This window comes from Euleptes europaea, chromosome 5 (genome assembly GCF_029931775.1).
Source record: "Euleptes europaea isolate rEulEur1 chromosome 5, rEulEur1.hap1, whole genome shotgun sequence".
In the NCBI taxonomy this organism is placed as follows: Eukaryota; Metazoa; Chordata; class Lepidosauria; order Squamata; family Sphaerodactylidae; genus Euleptes; species Euleptes europaea.
In genome coordinates, this window is record NC_079316.1 from 14385895 (window position 1) to 14404169 (window position 18275).

Sequence of the window (18275 nt, forward strand, 5' to 3'; positions counted from 1 at the left end):
CATTTCCTCCTGCATCTTTTTAAAAACCTGAAACAGCCCTGGGGGAGACACTGTTTGCCTTATTACTGGCCCATGTAGCAACAGGCTACGTATAAGTTCGCCCAACAGGGCAAAAAACAGCTCCCTGGGGCCATTTCAGCTCCCTGGGGCTCTACCACAGAGCCACAGCCCCTTCCCAGTAGAAGTCCCACTGCATTCAGTAGGGTTAATTGTAGCTAGGATTGCAGCCTTTGGTGTTTTCTTTCATAACCCCCTACGCCTTGTGCATGAAGTACCCTGTTTACAGCACTCCTTCTGCTATAACCATGCTGTTCCTTAATTTCATTTTAATTTCATGTGTTTTTTATATATATAAAAAGAACACTCCTAATATGCATGCAAACAGATGTGCGCTGCTTATGCATTATTTATTTTTTCTTGGAGAATACAAAATCTGGGGAAAGAAAGTGAAAGGAAGTACTAGAAAAGGCATCTATGTTTTGAAGGGACTGCAGATGGGTGGGTGTTTTTGGAAACAAGAAAGCAATGTTGAAAAGATGCTCGCAAATAGTAAAGATTGGTGGATAGGCTGACAGTCCAGTCCAGATATCGATGCAAGTGGCAACTTCCATACTACTAGAATCAGTAGCTGGGAATATACATTCCCTTTGCATGGTAGTACAGGTGGAAATGCGCATCCGTGGCTGGCAGTGTGAATCAGGACCTCAATGGATTACGCAAATTCAGATTTGCCCCAGAGGCTCCAGGATCTCTCCATGGTTTGAGATCCAGCAAGGCTCCACATAGGAAAACTACTTCTGCATGCAGATCTAGATAAAAGAAGAAGAAGAAGAAGAAGAAGACGAAGAAGAAGAAGAAGAAGAAGAAGAAGAAGAAGAAGAAGAAGAAGAAGAGTTGTTTTTTATATGCCGACTTTCTCTACCACTTAAGGAAGAATCAAACTGGTTTACAATCACCTTACCTTCCCCTACCCACAAGTATAAAACCATCCCAAACCAGCCATTAAGGAAAGTTGCACACCATTCACGATATCTGATTGCTGTGAGGTAGGTGGGGCTAAGAGAGCTCTAAGAGAGCTGTGAGTAGCCCAGGATCATCCAGCTGGCTTCACGTGTAGGAGTGGGGAAACAAACCTGGTTCACCAGATTAGCATCCTCCACTTGTGAGGAGGAGTGGGGAATCAAACCCGGTTCTCCAGATCAGACTCCACTGCTCCAAACCACCGCTCTTAACCACTACATCACGCCGTCTCTCTTAAAAATAAACAACATTTTGAGTACAAATAAATAAAATTGGATAAAACCATCCCAAACTAGCCATTAAGGAAAGCTGCACACCATTCACAATATCTGATTGCTAACTGTAAGAACCTCGCAACTGATTCAGTTATTTTTGGGTTTTGTGTGGTCATACGATAGGATGTCCTGATTTCATCAGAAAGCCATTCCCTGTTTACAAACAGCAGGTCAACGAATTGGAATCAGCTAAAAGCATAAAAGGAACAATTAAAAAGGACACGTACAAGTGATTCAATTTCACCATTCCCGCAAGGGCAAACTCTATCCGCAAATGGGCTTTAAAAATTGTGATTTAAAAAATGACCCACTTTTAAGGTCTCCAAATTAGGATGGATAGCCTATAAGATTAGGAAAACTTGGGTAAGCCATATATAGGCTTCTTAGTAATAATTTTAGCCGACAAGACTAGGAAACTTGGGTAAGCCATATACAGGCTTTTTAAGATAATGTATAATTCTGTGAATTTATAATTTTAAATGTTTCTTTACTCAGGAGTTATTTGATATTCTGGAAGTTTGAATTATTGTATTGATTCTATATATTTTTTTGGTCTTGGACCCAATAAAAATTATTAACATGGCAGTTTGGCAGTGGCCAGAACAGAAGGAGTTGCAAAGATTGGTCTGAATTATTGAGCAAGGCCCCGATCCAGTATGCATTTACTAGGAAATGAGGCTTAACTGTGCAGTACTATGCAGGGTTACACCAGTCTAAATCCATTGAGGAATTGTAGGAACTCTGCTTAGGATTGCGCTGTCAGTAGGGTTGCCAGGTCCCTCTTCACCACCGGCGGGAGATTTTTTGGGTGGAGCCTGAGGAGGGTGGGGTTTGGGGAGGGGAGGGACTTCAGTGCCATAGAGTTCAATTGCCAAAGCAGCCGTTTTTCTCCAGATGATCTGATCTCTATCGGCTGGAGATCAGTTGAATTAGCAGGAGATCTCCTGCTACTACCTGGCAGTGGGCAACCCTAGCTGCCAGTCACCTTACATGTTCATTGTCGGCCATGTGTATCAGCTCCCTGTGGATTTCTCTGATGTGGTTGGTTGTTTAGATGTCTCTACTCTGCCATTTCTCCTTACCCTGTGGGCTGCCTTGTTCCAGTCTGTCCTCTTCTCCTGTCAATCTCAGTCCGTTCAGCCCTCCTCTGTAAGTTTTAACCCTTTCCCCAATTCACACAATCTCCTTTCTTCCCCTCTCTGGTTTTTAAGGAGCTCTGTGCCACCTTAAGGGCAGGGAACAGAGGGAAGCAGTTTTCCCACACTTCATCAGAAACCGTGGTAGGTAAAGAATCCACAGTGATAATAATGCAAATTTTAAAAACTTCCTGCCGATCCAGTCTGTTTCACCCAACCCATCCCAGATGGAGGGTTCTCTGAGGAGAAGCGGAGACCCATGGATATTTCAGCTGAGTGTGTGTTAAGTGCCGTCAAGTCGCTTCCGACTCATGGCAACCCTATGAATGAATGTCCTCCAAAATGTCCTGTCTTTGACAGCCCTGCTCAGATCCTGCAAATTGAAGGTAGTGGCTTCCTTTATTGAGTCAATCCATCTCTTGTTGGGTCTTCCTCTTTTCCTGCTGCCCTCAACTTTTCCTAGCATGACTGTCTTTTCCAGTGACTCTTGTCGTCTCATGACGTGACCAAAATACGACAGCCTCAATTTAGTCATTTTAGCTTCTAGGATCAGTTCAGGCTTGATTTGATCTATAACCCACTGATTAGTTTTTTTGGTAGTCCACGGAATCCGTAACGCTCTCCTCCAACACCACACTTCAAAGGAATCTATTTTCTTCCTATAGGCTTTCTTCACTGTCCAGCTTTCACACCCATACATAGTAATAGGGAATACGATGGCATGAATTAATCTAGTCTTGGTGGCCAGTGACACATCCTTACACTTCAAAATATTTTCTAGCTCCTTCATGGCTGTCCTTCCCAGTCTCAATTTCCTTCTGATTTCTTGGCTGCAGTCTCCCTTTTGGTTGATGGTGGAGCCAAGGAATAGAAAGTCTTGAACAATTTCAATTTCCTCATTGTCATCCTTAAAGTTGTGTAATTCTCCTGTAGTCATTACTTTTGTTTTCTTGATGTTCAGCTGTAGTCCTGCTTTGGCACTTTCTATTTTAACTTTTAGCAGTAGTCGTTTCAAATCTTCACTATTTTCTGCCAATAATGTAGTGTCATCAGCATATCTCAAATTATTAATGTTCCTCCCTCCAATTTTCACTCCACCTTCATCTAAATCTAATCCAGCTTTCCTAATTATATGTTCTGCATATAGATTGAAGAGCTAGGGAGATAAAATACATCCTTGTCTGACACCTTTGCCAATTGGAAACCATTCTGTTTCTCCACATTCTGTTTTAACTGTGGCCTCTTGTCCAGAGTACAGGTTGCGCATTAAAACGATCAGATGTAGTGGCACACCCATTTCCTTTAAAACCAGCCATAGCTTTTCATGATCCACACAGACAAAAGCTTTCCTGTAATCTATGAAACACAAGCTGATTTTCTTCTGAAATTCTCTCGTATGCTTCAGTAACCAGCGTATATTTGCAATATGATCTCTAGTGCCTCTTCCTTTTCTGAAACCAGCTTGAACATCAGGCATTTCTCGTTCCGTATATGGTAACAGCCTTTGCTGTAAGATTTTGAGCATCACTTTACTTGCATGAGAAATTAATGCGTTGGTCCGATAGTTGCTGCAATCTTTGATGTCTCCTTTCTTGGGAATTGGAATGTAAATGGATCGTTTCCAGTCTGTGGGCCATTGTTTTGTTTTCCATATCTGTTGGCATATTCTTGTCAAGATTTTGATGGACTTCGTTTCTGTGGCTTGGAATAGCTCTAATGATATCCTATCTGCTCCTGGTGATTTGTTTCTCCCAATTGCTCTCAATGCAGCTTTCACTTCACTTTCTAAAACTGTAGGTTCTTCTTCAAAAGATTCTTCTTGGAAAGAATCTTTTATCCTTTTATCTCTTCTATATAGTTCTTCAGTGTATTGTTCCCACCTTTTCTTTATTTTGTCCTGTTCAGTTAATGTATTTCCATGCTGATCTTTCAGCATGCCTAACCGTGGTTTAAATTTCCCTTGGATTTCTTGGATCTTGTGGAACAGATCTCTTGTTCTTCCTTTTTTGTTGTTCTCTTCTATTTCTTTACACTGGTTATTATAATAGGTCTCTTTGTCTCTACGTGCGAGTCGCTGGAACGTTGCACTTAGACTTTTGATTCTATTTCTATCACCTTCTACTTTTGCTTCTCGTCTATCTCTGGCAATTTTAAGAGTTTCGTCAGACATCCATCGAGGTTTTTCTTTTCTTTTGGCTACAGGAATAGTCTTTGCACATTCTTCCTTGATAATATCTCTAGTTACCACCCATAGTTCTTCAGGTTTATATTCACTTGAACTCAGTAATGCAAATCTGTTCCTTCCATGGTCTTTAAACTCTTCCGGAATATTGCTTAGATTGTATTTTGGTGCTATGAATGTTTTAGTATTTTTCTTAAGCTTTATCTTGATTTTAGATATTAACAATTCATGATCTGTACTGCAGTCGGCTCCTGGTCTTGTTTTGGCTGAGAGAATAGAGCTTCTCCATCTTCTGCTTCCAATTATATAATCTATTTGATTTCTATACTGGCCGTCTGGTGATGTCCATGTATACAATCGTCTATTTGGTTGCCTGAAACATGTGTTTGCAATGAACAGATTGTTGTCTTCACAGAATTCTACAAGGCGTTCTCCTGCTTCATTCTGTTCTCCTAGCCCAAATCTGCCAACAACATTTGATTCTGCTTTGTTTCCTACTTTTGCGTTCCAATCACCTATGATTATCAGCATATCTTGTTTAGGTGTGTGATGAATTTCTTCCTGAACACTGGCATAAAAACTTTCAATTTCTTCCTCATCAGCATCTGTAGTTGGGGCATAAACTTGAATGATGCTTATGTTGATAGGCTTTCCCTGAAGTCTGATTGATATTATTCGGTCAGACTTTGCATTATAGCTCCTGACTGCCTTTGCTACATCTTGCCTCACTATTAAAGCAACTCCGTTTCTTCTCTTTTTGTCATTCCCTGAATAAAACACTTTGTAATTTTCTGATTGAAAATGTCCTAATCCAGTCCACTTTAATTCACTTACTCCCAGGACTGAAATGTCCATACGTTCCATTTCTTGTTTAACAATTTCAAGCTTACCCTGATTCATGCTCCTCACATTCCATGTTCCTATTATATGCGTCGAACAGCTTCGGATTTTCCTTTTGCATCTATTCATGTCAACCACTGAACATCCTTTCGGCTTTAGTCCAATTGCATCGTTAAGAACAGCGCTACTCGTACTTGTCCTCTGCTCTATCCCAGTAGCAGATTGAGTGCCATCTGACCTGGGGGTCCCATCTTCCAGCACTATATCTTTTTTCATTTTGGATTGTCTCATCATAGGGTTTTCAAGGTAAAGGTTGGTCAGAAGTGGTTTACCAGTGCCTTCTTCTGCGCAGTACTAACCAGGGTTAGCCGTAGTGGCACTGCCGTTGTCTATGAAAGATCTTCCACCAGTGTCACCTTCCACTACTGCTGCTGCCCAGTAGCTAACCTTCAGGGATTCCTCTACCCCCATCCCCATTGGAACTGCCTGTTCTCTTCTGCGGATGTGGCCATTGATCCCTTAAGGGGGTAGATGCATCTTCGTCTGGTGTCTCAGCTGTGACCATCCCGTCTTGAGTGACTCTGCTAGGAGTTTAGTCTCTTGATAGAGTCTAGACCCCTTACGGTATTTCTCTCAGCTTCCCTGACACACACAAACCCCCTCACCACGTTAAGGTGTGCATCCAGAAGGGGGTATTTCAGCTAGAGTTTTTTTTTAAAAAAAAAACCATAAATAAACTAGCATTTATCCAATCACCATTACCACACAAAAATGAGCTGATCCACAGATTTGTCTGAACATGTAAAAGGGGTTCTTGCTTCCCAGGAAGTGTGTTTAGGGTTGGCAATCTGAGGCCCTGATCCAACTTTAGTTCTGTGCCGTTCTGTGGTTGTAATACAAAAGACACATAGAGTGTGTTGAATGGGGTCCAGTTGAGTTTCACAATGCAAACCGCCTCTTGGTGCATAGATTCCCCCATTACCGACTGGGCTGTTAATAGCAGACAAAAAAGATGGGGGAGAATGATGAACTGTAGCATTTATTAGCAGCATAAGAACATAAGAAAGGCCATACTGGATCAGACTAAGGCCCATCAAGTCCAGCAGTCTGTTCACACAGTGGCCAACCAGGTGCCTCTAGGAAGCCCGCAAACAAGACGACTGCTGCAGCATTGTCCCGCCTGTGTTCCGCAGCACCTAATATAATAGGCATGCTCCTCTGATGCTGCAGAGAATAGGTATGCATCATGACTAGTATCAATTTTGAAGTAGCCATGGATAGCCCTCTCCTCCATGAACATGTCCACTCCCCTCTTAAAGCCTTCCAAGTTGGCAGCCATCACCACATCCTGAGGCAGGGAGTTCCACAATTTAATCATGTGTATATATAGCAAATAACATAAGAATCGCCTTAAACTGAAATAGCAGAGTAGACCCAAAGGAAAAGATCCAGCCAGAGTTAAGCACTTCCAGGCCTCGTTGGTTTGGTCATTGGTTTGGAACCCCTGACACTGTTCCTCTTACATTTCTAGGCATTGTGGTGCCAACTCCCCTTGCCACTAGCACTTCTACTTGCGCAAGAGCTGCTCGAAAAACATTGGTCTTGCACAAGCAAACACTGAAGCAAACTTTCCTGCCCTCCCTCTCATGATCTGCCTAAGGTCATAGAATCAGCGTGGCTGACAGATGGCCTTTGCTTAAAAACCTCCAGGGAAGGAGAGCCCACCACCTCTCAAGGAAGTTGGATTAAAAAATGTATGTCGACTCAAACTTCAATACTCACGAATTTTACCATTATTGCTGGCTGATTAACTATGTCTGCATCGTTAATCAGTGAACATGCCAAAACAATATGCAGAAATGGAAGATTTAATTAAGAGTTCACAATAGGATATAATAAATGTCTCTTGATAAACCCTGGAGGCTCATTTGCAATGTAATTTTTTTAACAATGGTATTTTCTAGTTCGTTGCTAGGTTCTTTCTTTTTCCTGCTACTTTGAAATAAAGCTGCAAGAGGACTAGATTAGACATGACAGTGGGTGGGAAATTGAATGTCCACTCCCTACATGTAGAAATCTAGCAGATCAGGAGGAATTTTTTGCTAAAATCATAAGACTGGCTCTCAGTTTGCAGAGAGGTTTTTTGTTCTTTTTTTAAAAAATACAGGCGATGGCTTTTAACTACACTGGAGCCTTTATCCTTGAAGTTTTAATTTCCTATACAAAGAATTTTCTACACACGTAAAGTTTTTTTAGAAAGGGAATGAAATATGTTTCTCCGCTGCACTTTGAGCTAGCATGGCCTCTGGAGGGCTATCTTATTTATTGATTACTATTTTATCGTATAAGATTTTATGGCCACTCTTCCAGACTAGGTCTGGCTCAGGTGTAGCCCAGTCTGTGGATATCTCAATCTATGGATTGGGGCCACACTGACATTAAACAGCTTCTCCTTCAAAATTGGGGGACCCCCCAGGTCTGCAGAAAAATCTGAAAGATCTTTTAAAAATGCATTGAGGGGAGGACTTAAATCTGCAAGGGCAGAGAACGCTGCCTACCTTCGGCATCATATGTTAAGAGTCAGATAGCAGCTCCGGGCCTTTGGTGGCTGCGGAAAAGCCTGGAAGCTGGGCCCAACAGCAATGGCCACAGAGCTCAGGAGCTTCTCCGGGTCTGGTGGCGGCTGCAGTGGAATGCTGGGAGCTGCACCAGGTCTAGTAAGCATGTAGGGGGAAGATGGGATCCCCCCGGTGAGTCTCGCAGGCCTCCACTTGTTGCCTCCAAAACCGGTAGCTTGGCTTTTTGTTACACTAAAACTCTTACTTTTTCCCAGGAGACTTAAGTTAAATTGCATAGTTAAATTGTGGAACTCCCTGCCCCAGGAAGTGGTGACAGCTGCCAACTTGGAAGGCTTTAAGAGGGGAGTGGACATGTTCATGGAGGAGAGGGCTATCCATGGCTACTAGTCCAAATGGCTACTAGTCATGATGCATACCTATTCTCTCCAGGATCAGAGGAGCATGCCTGTTATCTTAGGTGCTGCTACCATAGTCTTTCTTGTGGCATTCCTAGAGGCACCTGTTTGGCCACTGTGTGAACCGTCTGCTGAACATGATGGGCCTTGGTCTGATCCAGCATGGCTTTTCTTATGTTCTTATAAGACTAAGAAAGTTTAGGAGTTGAATCTGCGTTAAAATACAGCACGAATTCACCTGGGTGCATTGTAAAAAATTGAAAATATTGCAGAGCGGCCATCATATTTGAGTGAAAACAGACCTTTGATGCTGAGTCTGCTATGATAGTTTTGTCCACAGGGCTGGATCTCTTGGACTTGAGCGAGCCTGTCTCGAAAAACCAAAGCAAAGCTAAGAAGTCGGAGAATTCCTCCAGAGGGGAAGGTTTAAAGGCTTTGACCCACCGAAAGAAGGCAGACAATCCGGACCTTATCAGCGTGGATGCTGAGCAGAAAAGCCAGTCCGCCAGAGCTCCTGAAAACTCCTCATTGGATTTAGGTATCTTTGATCTTGGGCTGAGCGGATTTTTTTATACTTGTTTAGGTTTTTGTCAGTGGTTTGGGGGGGGGGTCATCTTTTTATCCCTGGCTTTGTAGATTTGTCTGTGTCATGTCCATATACTGTCTACTGTCTGAGAGCCAGCATGGTGCAGTGATTAAGAGCTGTGGTTTGGAGCAGTGGACTCTGATCTGGAGAACCAGGTTTGATTCCCCACTCCTCCACATGAGCGGCGGAGGCTAATCTGGTGAACTGGATTTGTTTCCCCACTCCTTGTTGTGGTGCAGGCAAGGAGCGAGGGCTGGAAGCGTAGTCTGGGGAACAGTCCAAGGTCATTCACACTTCAGGCAGAGTCCAAGATCTCAGTACAGGCAAGGGAAGTCCGAGGCGTTAGTCAAAGTCAGTCCAAGAAGTCAGGATACCAGGAATCCAAAGGATAGCAGGGAAACAAGGCTGGTACACAAGGAGGTTGGTGACAAGTTGCTTGCACAACAGCCAAGCCTAACTGATGGCTTAAATCCCTTCTCCTGCTGCTGTAGCAGAGCCAGCTGATGCTGAGTAGGCTGAGTTCACAGGTGGTGCTTCAGCCGTGCTCTTCCTCATCATTGCTACTGAGGAGGTTCCTCTGTAAAGCCTTCAGTCTAGCACTCTGCCATCTCTGCTGCATTGCCAGACGGACCTGTTTTCTTATCTGCTCCAGTGGCCTTGGTGAGGCCTCTGGAGACACTGCATGTTGCAAGGTGTCAGGTCCAACTGGAGTCCTTGAACTGGCAGGCTGCAGGCATGGTGAGTCATCTCCTGACTTTGGCTGATCCTCTATTCTGGCAGGCTGTAGTCCCTGTGGTTGTTCCTGTGGGACTTCTGCCTGAGGATGTCCCTCTGTTCTGGCTTCTATTTCCCCTTCGTCAGAGGAGGTCACTGCAGGCTGACTCATGACACACCTACACACGAAGCCAGCTGGGTGACCTTGGGCAAGTTACAGTTCTATTAAGAGCTCTCTCAGCCCCACCTACCTCACAGGGTGTCTGTTGTGGGGAGGGGAAGGGAAGGTGACTGTAAGCTGGTTTGAGTCTCCCTTAAGTGGTAGAGAAAGTTGGCATAGAAAAACCAACTCTTCTGCTGCTGCTTTTAACATGCCATTTATACATCAGATGATGAAGATCTGTTCTGCTAGTGGAAATGCTTTCCTCCGATGGAAGGAGCCTTTGAGCATCTTGCATCGGGCAAAGTGCCTCTGCTTGTAGGGGCCAACTCGTATAATCTCTGTAAAATTGTGATACCAAGAGCCAGATCCAAGTCTAGTAGCACCTTAGAGACCAACAAGTTTTTCAGGATATAAGCTTTCAAGAGCCAAAGCTTCTTCCATCAGATACCTTCATCAAAGCTTTGACTCATCAAAGCGTATGTCCCAAAAATCTTGTTGGTCTCTAAGGTCCTGCTGCACTGGAATCTGGCTCTTCTACTGCAGACGAACACAGTTCCCTTCTGAAACTGTGGAATACCAATTTATTGATGCCATTTTCTCCAGGGGAACTGGTCTCTGTCGGCTGGAGATCAGTAGTAATAGCAGGAGATCTCCAGCTAGTACCTGGAGGTTGGCAACCCTAATCCTAAAGTTAGTTGCAAGTATGAAGTCTGGGTTGGCTAGGCCTGGTATAAGAACCTGGGTTTTGCCTAGTCAGTGGGGTTATACTATTTGGTTGCTGGTCCATCTTCTAGCTCAGATCCATTAGGTCTAGAGTTGGGTACAACTGCCCACAACTCCAGCTTAGCCCTGATACATTTTTCCTCATCTCCCTCCATTCCCTTATATGCTCAGAACACAGCTTCTGCTAATGTATCTGCCAGCCTCCCTCAGTGCCATCTTATCACAAGCTCAGTCCTTCATGGTGTTGGGGATGGCTCCTGAAGCCACATTTTATCTGAACACATGAACATATGAAGCTGCCTTATACTGAATCAGATCCTTGGTCCATCAAAATCAGTATTGTCTACTCAGACCGGCATCAGGTCTCCAGGGTCTCAGGCTGAGGTCTTCCACATCACCTACTTGCCTAGTCCCTTTAACTGGAGATGCTGGGGATTGAACCCGGGACCTTCTGCATGTCAAGCAGATGCCCTACCATTGAGCCAGGTGTCAGGATGGCTGAAAGGAGCAGCTTCTGCAGTTTTGAGTGTGGACAAAAAGACACTTAAAGTTTTGAAGCTAGGTGAAAAGGTTTGTGACACGTTTTCCGCTTGGCCTTTTAGGATCTTGGGTTTTGGCACTGATGCTGCTTTGAGGCCATCGCAGCCTGTGTCTATGCCTACTTGCTTCCTGTCTACCCAACCTGTATACTTTGGGCCAAACTATACATTGCACTCATTGGGTTGTGTCTAAATTCCCCAACCTGATCAGTACTTGTGAAGCCTCCCAGTGATGCCGATTGCACCCCCCAGGGCTGCTTCAGGTTTGGTAGATGATGCAGGGGGGAAGGCTGAAGCACCCCACACGCTGTGGTCCTGGTCCAGATTGGGCCCCACACACTTGGGAATTGAGAAACACTTGGGAAATCCACTGTTGCTCTGACAAGTTTGCATTGCTTGAGCAGAAAATGCAGTCTGGATCCAACCCAATGTCCTTCCCAGCCTTTCTAGGATCTGGAGGCAAAGAAATGTATCTCTGAGCTGTGGTTCCCTCACGAGATCTCATTTTTCTCTTATCTTTCTCAGTCAATATTCAGGCGCAGCTAGAGAAATGGGATGAAGTGAAGTTTCACGGAGACAGGGCCAGAAAAGGCTTCCCGCCACCTGAGAGAAAACCTTCATCTTCTAGAGCTCCGTCGAAAGAATTGATCTGGTAAAACACATTTGTTGGCCTTCACTCAGGGGTGGGCCCTTCTGCTAGGCTAGGGGAAGCAGTCCTCCTCAGGCAGCATCAGTTGAGTTATCATTCAAAGGGCAGCTGATTTGTCAGTTATTTACGTTGGAGGGGGCCAACTGATAGCCAAGGCCTTCTGCCATCCTAAGAGGGAGAGGCCAGTGCAGTAACTGGGCTCCCGTTCTCAGGCTATTCACCACAGAAGTTGACTAGAAAGAAGGTGATGTTGGTAAGCAAGGAGACCTCCAAGACAAACACTGCTGCCATGAGGATGATCGGGGCCTCCCATGAATAAATGGTCTCCCAGTCCTGCTGCCCTTTGAACAAGAGATTGAACCCTGGACCTTTTGCACACGGCACTCTGACTTACGGCCTCTCTGATTGGCTTTCTCTAAGATTGAGGTCCCAGTTGCCACGCTCTGGCTGCATTTGGTTGGATCAACCCAGGTTACTGGGCATTTGTTCTCCTGTCTGCTGTGCTGATGTTGCGACGGCCTGTGCCAATATGTTCTTTGTAGGTCCGCAGAGAACAAATCCCCATCAGAAGCAGCTGGCGTCAAGGCTACGGTGGAGCCTGATTCAGCCTCGGATTTAGAGTTAGCACCTGCACCAAAGGTAAGAGGAGAGCATGACCCAGCCTTGTGTAGAAGAACACTGATAATTCAGAGGAGGTGGAAAGAAGTGTGGCTTCGGTGGGAAATTTGGGGTGCAATATTGGGGTACAAATGGCCCAGGCCAGCCCAATCCCATCACGTTTCAGAAGCTAAGCAGGGTTGACCCTGGTTAGTATTTGGACGGGAGACCACCATGGAAGTCCAGGGTCACGATGCAAAGGCAGGCAATGGCAAACCGCTTTTGTTAGTTTCTTGCCTTGAAAACCCTACGGGTTCGCCATAAGTCAGCTGTCACGGCACTTTCCATTGGAGCGTAGTTGTTCTTGAAGATCTTTCCCCCAAGAATTGGAATTCATACGTAGTGACGGCCCTACAAATGCTGTTCCGTAAGCCAGTTGTGACTTCGTTATGAATGGTTGTTCAGCCTTTCATAGCTCAGTTTCAGTTTATAGCTCAGAGAGCCAGCATGGTGTAGTGGTTAAGAGCGGTGGTTTGGGGCAGCGGACTGTGATCTGAAGAACCGGGTCTGATTCCCCCACTCCTCCACATGAGCGGCAGACACTAATCTGGTGAACTGAATTTGTTTCCCCACTCCTCCACATGACGCCAGCTGGGTGGCCTTGGGCTAGTCACAGCTCTCTTAGAGCTCTCTCAGCCCCACCTACCTCACAGTGTGTCTGTCGTGAGGAGGGGAAGGGAAGGTGATTATAAGCCGGTTTGATTCTTCCTTATATGTTAGAGAAAGTCGGCACATAAAAACCAACTCTTCTTCTTTTTCTTTATTTATTTACGGTCATTTGACCAGCAGAGCCATTCATAGCTCAAATTGAAGGTAACACATCTCTTTACGGTTACTATATAAGACGTGAGTTGATTAAAAACCAGCCTTACCGGCTGTAAGACATCATAAATACATTAGAACTTACACATACCAAGCAGGTGTGGTCTCCCACAGGGCAAGAAAGAAATGTCCTTCAAACCTCTCTTGACTGTGGTTGGAGGAAGCAGACAGTGGTAATCCATCAAAATGACAGTGGAGAATGTGACTTTACTGAATTTTACCCCATTTCCTGATAACTCTGGTTCAGTCTAAGTTCAGTTTCTTTTATGGTCTTCTCCACACACAGGACAGAGCCAAAGATGTCCCTTTTTGTGACTGTGCTAACAAAATTGGGCAGAGATATTGCAGTTAAAATTGCCACCTGCTTTTGCATCAGCTGTGAATAAATGATGTAAAAATTCAGCTAGAGATAGGACATTTCCGGAAACTTTGAAGCTTGGGTGGGGGGTATTTTGAGAGGGGTGGAAAGCCAGACATTTTGAGAAAAATTGAAATATACACAATACTTTTTAATCATTTATTTTACTGTACTTACTTTACTGCTTTATGCTGATGACACTACATTATTGGCAGAAAATAGTGAAGATTTGAAACTACTGCTGAAAGTTAAAAGAGAAAGTGCCAAAGCAGGACTACAGCTGAACATCAAGAAAACAAAAGTAATGACTACAGGAGAATTACACAACTTTAAGGTTGACAATGAGGAAATTGAAATTGTTCAAGACTTTCTATTCCTTGGCTCCACCATCAACCAAAAGGGAGACTACAGCCAAGAAATCAGAAAGAGATTGAGACTGGGAAGGGCAGCCATGAAGGAGCTAGAAAATATTTTGAAGTGTAAGGATGTGTCACTGGCCACCAAGACTAGATTAATTCATGCCATCGTATTCCCTATTACTATGTATAGGTGTGAAAGCTGGACAGTGAAGAAAGCTGATAGGAAGAAAATCGATTCCTTTGAAATGTGGTGTTGGAGGAGAGTGTTACGGATTCCGTGGACTGCCAAAAAAACAAATCAGTGGGTTATAGATCAAATCAAGCCTGAACTGACCCTAGAAGCTAAAATGACTAAATTGAGGCTGTCGTATTTTGGTCACGTCATGAGACGACAAGAGTCACTGGAAAAGACAGTCATGCTAGGAAAAGTTGAGGGCAGCAGGAAAAGAGGAAGACCCAACAAGAGATGGATTGTCTCAATAAAGGAAGCCATGGCCTTCAATTTGCAAGATCTGAGCAAGGCTGTCAAAGATAGGACATTTTGGAGGACTTTCATTCATAGGGTCGCCATGAGTCAGAAGCGACTTGATGGCACTTAACACACACACACATTCCTTGGTGGTCTCCCATCCAAGTACTAACCAGGGCTGACCCTGCTTAGCTTTTGAGACCTGATGAGATCAAGCTAGGCTGGGCCATCCAGTTCAGGGGCGGGATCTATGAACACTACCCTGATCCCTTTGGATGAAGGTAAAAGGTAAAGGTCCCCTGTGCAAGCACCGGGTCATTCCTGACCCATGGGGTGATGTCATATCCCGACGTTTTCTAGGCAGATTTTGTTTACTGGGTGGTTTGCCAGTGCCTTCCCCAGTCATCTTCCCTTTACCCCCAGCAAGCTGGGTACTCATTTTACCCACCTCGGAAGGATGGAAGGCTGAGTCAACCTTGAGCCAGATACCTGAAACCAACTTCCGCTGGGATCGAACTCAGGTCATGAGCAGAGCTTGGACTGCAGTACTGCAGCTTACCACTCTGCGCCACAGGGCTCCTTGACTAAAAATATACAGCTAGGAAGGACTTAACTAAAAATATACAGCTAGGCAGAAAGATGTCCTTAAACAGCCTGAGCCTGCAGCCAACAGTGATCTCTAACATGCCAGGAGTGGTCTCACAGGGCTCCTAGTCTGAGATGTAAGACAGCTGATGTCTTTAAACAGGGATTCCAGGTGTCTGTCGGTCTGGGTGTGGGATCGATGTGGTTATTCCCAATAGCAGCATTGCCTCCTCCTCATAGCTGATGCAGTGGGGATGTGATCGCACAGGAATGGCCACTGTGCTGCTCAGGTAGTCTGATGATGATGATGATGATGATGATGATGATGATAAAGTGCCATCAAGTCACAGCCAACTCATTATGACCCCTCATGGTGTTCTCAAGGCAAGCAATGAACAGAGGTGGTTTGCCATTGCCTGCCTCTGCATAGCAACCCTGGTCTTCCTTGGTGGCCTCCCATCCATGGCTAACCTTGCTTAGCTTCTATCCAGGCTGTTAGTCCAAAAGTACCAGTCTAATGCCATTGAAGGCTGCTCCCCCCAAAATATTCTCTGGGCCTACTGCAGATCTTCTCCTTTGGAGAGTGCAGGTGTTAGAAGGATACTTTGGAATGGTCCCCGGCCACACAAGTAGTCCAGTCTGTTATTGTTCTTATAATTTGTGTGTTTCAAGTTTGCCTCTTGAAGGCTATTCGAAGAAATCACTGGCCTGTCAAGCGGGAAAAAAGAGAAACAGCCCTTAGGTTCTTGGAAGAACTCAAGTTATTTTGACACAACACTTTCTCACCCATAAATACTCTCCAGTCCATAAATCAGGGCAAGCTCTGCTAAGCTTTTAGATACGGACTCCAAGAAGATCGATATCGCAATAAAACGGCGACGTGGGAAAGACAGCCCAACCAAACATTGGCACATTTCCTAAGTGGCCATCTGGCGCTTAAATTTAATTTTCGATGGGAGCGAGCCTAGAATTCTACTTGCCTCTCACAGTTGTATAGATTTTTATTCTAGACTTTGAAGTCTAAAAACATCTATATACAAATATTGTATTATAAAAATATAACAAAGGTGTTTTTAAAATACCTTTGGTCACATGACAGGATTGCCAAGAACCATGCCGCAGAACATGTGTGGGTGATTAGTTAAATGGTGGAACTCCCTGCCCCAGGATGTGGTGATGGCTGCCAACATGGAAGGCTTTAAGAGGGGAGTGGACATGTTCATGGAGGAGAGGGCTATTCTCGGCTACTAGTAAAAATGGATACTAGTCATGATGAATACCTATTCTCTACAGTATCCAAGGAGCATGGCTATTCTATTAGGTGCTGTGGAACACAGGCAGGATAATGCTGCTGCAGATGTCTTGTTTGGGGGCTTCCTAGAGGCACCTGGTTGGCCACTGTGTGAACGGACTGTTGGACTTGATGGGCCTTGGTCTAATCCTGCATGGCCTTTCTTATGGGTTGTCATTCCGTCATACATGAGATGCTGAAATCCACACACATGAAGCTGTTTTATATAACGAGCGTTCTTCTCATTAATATAGTGGTAAGTGTCCCCGCCTGTCATGTGGGAGAAGGAGGTTCGATTCCCCGATGGGGAGGCTACATTTGGGAAGGGTCCGTGGCTCAGTGGTAGAGCATCTGCTTGGCATGCAGAAGGTCCCAGGTTCAATCCCCAGCATCTCCAGTTAAAGGGACTAGGCAAGTAGGTTGATGTGAAAGACCTCTGCCTGAGACCCTGGAGAGCCGATGCCGGTCTGAGTAGACAATACTGACTTTGATGGACTGAGGGTCTGATTCAGTATAAGGCAGCTTCATGTGTTCATGTGTACTGAATCAGACCATTCCCATCAGTGTCATTATTATCTACTCAGACTGGCAGCGGCTCTCCGGGGTCTCAGGTAGAGGTCTTTCACATTGCGTACTACCTGAAATCCCATTGTGGTATTTAAGCAGCTCTAACTGGGAACAGGATCACAGTCTTTTAAAGACAGGATCTGCTACACCCAATACCCAACATCATGCATTGCCATCAGGAGTCCAACCTGTTCACTTCCTATGGCCCTTGTTTTTCAAGTGGCTTCGTAACCTTATCACCCCCCACACAAACGCTGCATAAAAGCCAACCCCTCTCTGACCTCTTCCATCCCTTCTTTCACAGAAGCCTTTAAAACAATGCTCTAATGAGCCGCCTCTTTTTGTCCTGATTGCTCATTTGCATCTCTAAGGCAGCGCTGTGCCCTTCACATTTAGCTGCAAACCTATTGCATATGGATCATCATCTGGCTGAGCTTGTCAGGATGACTGCGGTGCACCATCTGCTATTCCTTAGTGATCATTTTTTGCTCTTTTTTTCCCCCCCAGTGCTGAGCTATTGTGCCTTTGTTAGACTCCTGGAACAAGGAGATCCTAAACAAGTGTGTCATCTTTCTGTTTTATCTTCTAAGCAATAGTGCACGTGGAGGACCCTGGAAGAAATTAGGTGCAAACAGTGGACCTCTTTTCCTGTCCAGATAGGGTTGCCAGCTCCATGTTGGGAAATACCTGGAGATTTTGGGGGGTGGCGCCTGAGGAGGGCGGGGTTTGGAGAGGGGAGGGACTTCAATGCCATAGAGTCCAATTGCCAAAGCAGCCATTTTCTCCAGGCGAACTGATCTCTTTCTCCTGGAGATCAGTTGTAATAGCGGGAGATCTCCATCCACCTCCTGGAGGTTGGCAACCTTACTGGAGATTTTGGGGATGGAGCCTAGGAAGGGTGGGGTTTGGGGAGAGGAGGGACCTCAGCAGAGTATAATGAACATAAGAAAGGCCCTGCTGGATCAGACTAAGGTCCATGAAGTCCAGCAGTCTGTTCATACAGTGGCCAACCAGGTGCCTTTAGGAAGCCCACAAACAAGACAACTGCAGCAGTGTTCTGCCTGTGTTCCACAGCACCTAATAATAATGCCATAGAGTATGAACACATGAAGCTGCCTTATACTGAATCAGACCCTTGGTCCATCAAAGTCAGCATTGTCTACTAAGACCGGCAGCAGCTCTCCAGTGTCTCAGGTAGAGGTCTTTCACCTCACCTACTGAGCCATGGACCCTCCCCATAATGCCATAGAGTCCACCCTCCAAAGTAGCCATTTTCTTCAGGTGAACTGATCTTGGTTGTCTGGAGAACTGTAATAGCAGGAGATCTCCAGGTACTACCTGGAGGGGGGCAACCTTCACTCCAGAG

General features: G+C 45.0%; 1 protein-coding gene across 1 annotated transcript in view; it reads left to right on the plus strand.

The window, feature by feature from the left end:
- The window catches only part of PEX5L (peroxisomal biogenesis factor 5 like), a 195364-nt gene that overhangs the window by 148757 nt on the left and 28332 nt on the right, over positions 1 to 18275 (plus strand). The window contains exons 5-7 of the mRNA XM_056849561.1: positions 8756 to 8965; positions 11678 to 11804; positions 12344 to 12440. Coding sequence (XP_056705539.1) covers positions 8756 to 8965; positions 11678 to 11804; positions 12344 to 12440 — 434 coding nt within the window. The remainder of the gene's footprint in view (positions 1 to 8755; positions 8966 to 11677; positions 11805 to 12343; positions 12441 to 18275) is intronic.